Source organism: Rutilus rutilus, assembly GCF_951802725.1.
Source record: "Rutilus rutilus genome assembly, chromosome: 4".
NCBI lineage: Eukaryota > Metazoa > Chordata > Actinopteri > Cypriniformes > Leuciscidae > Rutilus > Rutilus rutilus.
In genome coordinates this window covers 11000269-11008211 of record NC_140212.1, presented here as the reverse complement: position 1 = coordinate 11008211, position 7943 = coordinate 11000269, and the positions used below count along the sequence as shown (strand labels likewise).

General features: G+C 36.2%; 1 protein-coding gene across 1 annotated transcript; it reads left to right on the top strand.

The window, feature by feature from the left end:
* Positions 1-4905: 4905 nt before the first annotated feature.
* opn1sw1 (opsin 1 (cone pigments), short-wave-sensitive 1) lies at positions 4906-7821 on the top strand. The gene is made up of 5 exons (XM_084408464.1): positions 4906-5310; positions 5386-5554; positions 5640-5805; positions 6545-6784; positions 6864-7821. The coding sequence occupies exons 1-5, from the start codon at positions 4971-4973 to the stop codon at positions 6957-6959; spliced, it is 1011 nt and encodes a 336-aa protein (XP_084264590.1). The 5' UTR covers positions 4906-4970; the 3' UTR covers positions 6960-7821.
* Positions 7822-7943: the final 122 nt, after the last annotated feature.

Genomic DNA, 7943 nt, shown 5'->3' with positions numbered 1-7943 from the left:
GACATTCATTCTCATGAAACAGTGACGGAGCAATAAATGTTCCAAATGGGAGTCGTCAGGAATCGATTATGGTTAAATTGTGGGATTATTGTGGGATCGTTTCTGATTCCAAAAGAGCAGAACCAACAAACCAGAAATTAATTTAACAAAATTATTTCTTTAGATATGTTTAATTAGTATATTGCATTAAATATAGCTTTCTATATTTAATGCAATATACTAATTAAACGTAAGGTTTATATTTTTATTTATTCAGTAAAATACCAATGATTGCAACAAAACCTTTACGGCACTTTATATGAAAAGCAGTCAGTTACTTCTCTGATTTAAGTCTAATAAGTCTGTGAAAATGAAACTGAAACACTGGCCAATATAATGTTGAAGTTTGCACACCAATTTATACGTGGCCTGCATACGTGGTCTTCACTAATTTTACATTCCAATAGTAAGAGAAGAGTGTGCAGATTGAATCAGCAGAGCAATAGCACAGCTGTACATAAAATAGGCTACTGCAATCACACAACGTAGCCTAATGGGAGACATATGAGTTCAAAGGTGGACAAATTGTTAGTGCACATCTTGCTTGCTCATCTGTGACCAGGACAGCAAGTCTTTGTGGTGTATCAAGGGCTATGGTATCCAGGGTAATGTTGACATACCACCACGTAGGAAGAACCACATCCAACAGAAGTACTGTCGAAGCAAGAGGAAGCTGCCTGAAAGTGATGTCCAGGTAGCCTATACTAACCTGGATTGCATCCAAAAAAACATAAAACCAACTGCTGCCCAACACACTGCAGAATTAAATGCGCTCTCCTGTTTCCACCAATACTGTTCGTCGGGAGCTCCACAGTCAATATTCATGGTCGGGTAAATCTTGGGCTGTGGACACAATGTGAAACATGTATTGTAAAGTTGTCACGTTTTGAGGGTGAGCAAAAACGCACCGTTTTTGTGTCTGTCCCTTTAAATGCTAATGAGCTGCTGCTCCCGGCACAGGGGGCGGAGCTTCAACAGTTTGTGTCCCTTTACCTCACACAGACATGCACTGGAAATTTCAAAAACCTTTAGCCTTTTATGTTCAAACCAAAGTCAGAAAGATGGAGAGACTCAAGAAGAAGTGACAACATGAAGACAACATTTCTGAATGGTTAATTGATGAATTTATGTAGCTTATATGTGTAGTTATCTTCTAGTCATTGATTAGCATATTCTGTCTTGATAATCTATAAATCGTGTTCCCGGGGGTGTGGTTTATGTAAATCTTAGGATTAGTGATGTCACTAACCCGGGAGGAATGTCGTGTAGTCCTTACCAGCCGTTTTTTGTAGTCCTTAAAAAGCAATTTCTTTAAAAGAAAATATCTCCCTTTGCTGTAAACTTTGAGTGTTGTAACTTTGCAGATGTTGTGTATGCTCAAACAGCAACATTACACACTAAATAAAGTTAGAAAAGTGAAATCATATTCAACCACCCCTTTAACACCCGGACTGTTGCTGCCCAGAGTGAAGACATTTTTTTTTCCTCCAGCAGCATTACCTGCGAGGAATGGCTCAAAATCCCTCTGCCCACTGAAGGACTTATCTTTCATTCACAAGATGTATTGCTGGTTGGCTGCAAAAGGAGGCCCAAATTAATTATTGTGGTCTAAAACCAGGTGTGTCAGTTTCATTGTCCAACCGCTGTAGCATAACACCTTTGCAGCTCTTGGTTCATTTCAAGTCAGACATGATGACAAAATTAATTACTTTCAGTTAAGTAGTTGAGTTAACACTGTTCACACACAGGATGCTGATTCACCAAAAAGAAACGGCTCATAAAAGTCACTCATTCGTGTGTTTCACTGTTGTAATTATCTATATTATGTATAATTTACACCTTTATTAATTAAATTTGTTATTTGTTAAACAATAGTTTGATATTTTTGTACATTATTAAGACCTTTATTTACCTTACAGGTAAATTTGACTTTGAACCTGCAGCCGGTTGCATAAACATAGCCATAATGTTAAGACAGTGTCTTAAGTTCTAGTATGACCTACTAGCAGTTAGTCAGGGCAGTCAGTCTTAGTTTTCGGTATCAAAGTAGGCTTATCTACGTTTAACTGATTTAAAAAAGCTATGAACCGTCTTAAAGAAAATAAATTGATGTCTAACTTGTAAGACTAGTCTTAGAGGTTTATGCAACCGGCCCCTGATCTCTTCAAAGTTGAACAGTAATCTCTGAATGGTATGTTAAATTAATGAAAATATTGAATAAAAATGTTCTAAAAAAAATCAGGCACAAATGACAGCATTTTGGGAGAGTGACCCTTTGCTTAAATAATAATAATAATAATAATACTTTTTTTACTGTGCGAGGAGTAATCGATTTATTTTTTGCTTTTTTTATTCTGTTCTTTAAAGCTTTTCTCTCTATGAGATAATGGAAAAGTTTTGCATTTACAAAAATAATACTCTGCAATTAACTTTTATTACATTTATCACAAGTATGTATCATTTAACATTTAAATTTACATGCGTAATTTGTACATCACATCATACATGCGTAATTAAAAAAAAAAAAAATCCATCTTTGCTTTCCAGACAAGTTTCAACTTTCAGTCTTTTTCTGTCTCTTTCTTCTCTATTTCTCTTTTTCTCGCATGCACATATCTCTCTCACACGTTGGCATAACAGACTAAAATGAAAAGATCTTCCAAACAGCACAATTCCAGATGACTTCAAATACACATTCATTTATATTTCAGTTTTTAACAAATAAATCTTCAACTTTATTCACACACATTCAATGAATGTAAACATGCATCAGATTCCGTTATCATTTGTTAATATGCTATTGATAAAGGTGCATAGTTCATCTCTGTAATGATGTCCATCACCTTCCTGTAACCCAGGTCGTATCATACCCATGCAACTCAGATGCATATGGTTACAATACAACCCCGGGTCACTGGATGGCATCTGACTTTCGTGAATTGGATCATTTCATATTTAAGAGACTACAAAATCAACATAAAATACAAAATATCTAATACAAATCTAATACATGCAGTCTTATTTTGAATTTTAGAGGATATAAAAAGTTGCACAATACATTATAAACTGAATATAATCGTCAAACATGCAGGTTATTGATACTGTTAACGGAATATATAAATATTAACATTGTACATCTACATATATAAACAGAAAACATATTTCTTCCAGACAGTTCAAATGAAAGACCTGTAAATAATCAATTAACATTAAAAAAGTAACTGCAAATTTTTTATTTTGATTACTTCTGTGCAAATAAAGAACTCAAATTATACTAACAAATCTAAAATATGCATACTTCAGATTAATAAATTCTCAGGTTATGATGCTACATTTCATTAATTATAATGAACAATAAACAAAATTCACATTGTAAAATGCTCCCAACCTATAAGACAATACTTACCTGCCAAAACCAGAGAAAAGAAATGGCAAAGAGACAGGGGAAGAGAAGAGTCTCCAAGGAGAAATGAAGGAACTGAAGTGAGGTGTATAAAAAGAGGCCGGATTTACAGTTTAACACTCTTTATCTCTCCCCAGATTATCAAAATTTACCCACAATCTAAGTCTCAGCTAACAAGATAAACTGCCAGTTTGGACGTAATCCCTCTGTGCCATCAGTGCGTTGTGGGGATTTTTAGGGATTGGTTTAGGTAAATCTGGTTTCCAGATTATGGCTCATCCTTGTGCTTGGGGACCTTAAGAGTTTGGTTTGGTTTGCCTTCCGCCTGCTTATACTGCTGCTCATGCAATAGAAGCCAAGCTAATAAGCTTGTTTGGCCAAAAAAAAAGAAAAAAAAACTAGGTCAAATACTTTAAGTTACCTGTTATATTACCTTCAATGTGATTTAGTGCATCCTCTCCAATCTATCAGGATCCAGTGATTTAGGACAGTGTTTTTAGTACGGAGAAAATGCTTCAAAAGCTTCCAAACCATTTAAGTAAAGTGTCTTAAAATTATGGACCAGTCAGGAAATATATACTAATAATTATATAAGTATAATCTAATAATGTGGACCAATATGTGGTTTCATTGGGCTGTTGAGGGCATTTAGTTATATAGTGCGTTATACAATTCAGATTAAAAGTATAATAAACGGAAATATCAGTGTCAATTAAGCAAAATTAATCAATTATGTAACAAACTCAATTTCAGCTGTAAAGCAGCTCTAAAGAAGACAATGGTGTCATTATTCAGCTCAGCTCATTTAAGTTCAGTTTTCATTAAATTGAATTCAATAAAAGTGTCAATGCAAAGTTCATGAATTAAGAAACAAACTCAAATCAACAATAAAGCAGCTCTACAGAAGACAATAACGTTCAGTTCAAATCAGTTCACTGCTGATTCAATTTAGTTTAACAAGTTTAATTCAGCTATAAAGCAGAAGGCATTAGTGTCATTAATCAGCTCAAGCAAGTTTAATGTTGATTCAGTTCAGTTCAATAACAGTGTGGACGTTGCAAAGTTCATCATTTATGAAGCAAATTCAATTAAGCTTAGGCTTAAGCAGCTCTACTGAAGACAATGATGTCATTATCCAACTCAATTCAGTCCAAGTTTATTAAAAGCTCAAGATAATATTACTGAATATTTATTTTCTTTTAGAATTGTCTTTCTAGATGTTGAATACACTGTTGTTTATGCTGTAATTCAACCTAAAACATATCTAGAACAACACGTGTTGCCTAATCATGTTCTTAGAGATTCCAGGGGAGTGTTGAGTGTAATTCGCATGGACAGGGCGGATTATCCCGGCAACATGTCCGGAAGATCACCCGGAGGATAATCTTCCTTTTCATCCCCAACTTTTCACACTAGGCAAGACTTTGAGGATTTTATAAAAGGCTATCCCGTTTGCATTCGTTCAGTCAGGTTGCTCATTGACTTCACTAGGACACCGTGCTAGAACAAGGCCTCTAACGGCTCAACCATGGACGCGTGGGCCGTTCAGTTCGGGAACCTTTCCAAAATCAGCCCCTTCGAGGGCCCACAGTACCACCTGGCCCCCAAGTGGGCTTTCTACTTGCAGGCAGCTTTCATGGGCTTCGTATTTTTCGTGGGCACCCCTCTGAATGCCATCATCCTCTTCGTTACAATGAAGTACAAGAAGCTTCGACAGCCTCTCAACTACATCCTGGTGAACATCTCCCTAGGAGGCTTCATTTTCGCCACATTCTCTGTGAGCCAAGTATTCGTCAGCGCTCTAAGAGGTTATTACTTCCTCGGTCCTACGTTGTGCGCAATGGAATCAGCAATGGGATCTATTGCGGGTAAGAGGCAGAGAGTTTGAACAGCATAGACATTACGTTCAGATTGGTGTGCTGATGCTTGTCTTGTTCTCGCAGGTCTTGTGACGGGATGGTCCCTTGCTGTTCTGGCTTTCGAGAGATACGTGGTCATCTGCAAACCCTTCGGAGGCTTCAAGTTCGGACAAAACCAGGCCATCTGTGCCGTGGTGTTCACCTGGATCATGGGTACCGGCTGTGCCACTCCTCCATTCTTTGGATGGAGCAGGTGAAGGAAATTTGCTTGGTGAAATATTTGGAAACACACACTCATAATTTTAAGGATTGATTTTAATTTACATTTGAATGTACAGATACATTCCCGAAGGTCTTGGCACATCCTGCGGACCTGACTGGTACACAAAAAGCGAGGAGTACAATTCAGAGAGCTACACTTACTTCCTCATCGTCACCTGCTTCATCATGCCAATGACCATCATCGTCTTCTCTTACTCACAGCTCCTGGGAGCCCTGCGTGCTGTGAGTGTTCCAACTCATTGCTTTTTAGTAGACAGAAATAGATAAAAATGTGTCGATTTTTATGATTTTAATGATTTTATTTTATTGCATATATTCAGGCAATATTTGTGGTTTATGTATGATTAATATATTAATAAGCATCTAATTATTATTATCTAATAATTATTTAATTAATTAATTTGCTTCTGATTTCAACTTCTGGCCATGCTTAAATCAGGCTCAATTATGTTCTTGCATGAAAGCAATGCAGAACAAAATAAATGAATTTTTTACAAAAAAGAAAAACTGTCAAATTTTTCTTCATAGAAATGTCATTTCATTTGATTTCTTCAAAGCATTATAAATTACAATGACCTTCCCATGAGCTATTAGGCATTTATTAATAACACTGAATTTTCCATGACTTTTCCAATCGGATATGGATTAAATATAAGGATATTATTTTAAAATAATTTTATATATATGAAGAGTTCAGATGCAAAAGCCTCCAAGTGCCATCTGAAATTTTTAAATATACGAGCTTGATAAAAATGATCATTCTAGAAGAAAATTTCAGAATATTCAGAATATATATAAAATTTCATATATATATATATATTAAATTATTGAAAAATAATATCCTTATATTTAATCCATATCTGATTTTTATATATAAAAATATGTGTGTGTGTGTGTGTGTGTGTGATATTTCTAAAGCTCTAAAATTAAATGCTGGAAATGTTTCAATATTTATCCACAGGTTGCAGCCCAGCAAGCTGAGTCAGCCTCTACCCAGAAGGCCGAGAAGGAAGTGTCCAGGATGGTTATTGTAATGGTTGGCTCTTTTGTGCTTTGCTATGCCCCCTATGCCATAACTGCTATGTGGTTTGCCAATGCTGATGAATCAAACAAAGATTACCGTATGGTAGCCATCCCAGCTTTATTCTCAAAGAGCTCCTGCGTATACAATCCTCTTATTTACGCCTTCATGAACAAACAGGTGAGATGGACACCACACGTGTGTTGAATAATAACTGTGCACACGCAGACAAACACTAATCTTCCATTTTGTATTCCAGTTCAATGCCTGCATCATGGAGACGGTATTTGGCAAGAAGATTGATGAGTCGTCAGAGGTTTCCAGCAAGACCGAAACCTCTTCTGTGGCTGCATAAATTATTCCATACCACATTTCAAATTTCTCAGGACCTGTTTTCCTGTTATACTCCCCCTGATTGTTCAAATCCCATACCTTTACACATTGTCAAGGGCCAAGGGAGCCCCTTTGTCCTGAAGACACAGCCCACTGGATGGCCAAACCGGGGGCGATATCCTACTATCCTTGCAGAACTGGTACATCTTAAAATACCTATTTTCTTTATTTTTTTGTAATGAAAAACATTGCTATTTCATGTTAAAATGCATTATGCATTGATGATGAAGTAGAATATTTCATTTTATCAACTTGCAAAAGAAAATCAAAAAAAATAAATATATATATATATAATTATTGAGACATCCTCTTGTGTGAATGGACTCAGGCAAACTGAACATGGAAATTCCTGACTGACCCATTAGGCACGATGCATTATAATGGCGTTTTTTATTCAGTCACAATGAGAGCTGAAGGAAACTTAAGCATTGAGAATATTCTAACACCCCATACCAATCAAAAGTGCTTGTTTCGACAAAAGAGCACAATGTAACTAAGCGGTTTACTCTCCTCTCCTCTAAAGAACATACTCAGGCCCAGCTTTCTGGCTGGCTTAGCCAAGATAAATAAGATCACAAGGAATTATCCAAGTCCATCCGCTTGTTTGCAGCTGAGGAACCTTTCATTGGGTACAAGTTTGCTGGTAACAAATAATGAGCGACAGCTCCTGTCCAATCACTGGCTTCATGACGTCGGATCTCTAATATCTGTATCTATATTACCTCTGTACATGTTCTGTTGTAATTAGACATGCAGTGTGCATGCATTTGTACATGTTCACAGTTTTTTAGAATTAATAAAGATTTATATTGTTTGATGCATTTTTTTCTCTCTACCTGTTGGTTTCTATTAATCAACTGAAATGGCCTTTATCCCATTGCCTGAAAGACTCAAATCAACAAATCAATCGAGGGTGTCAGATTTAAACGTCGATATATAACATATT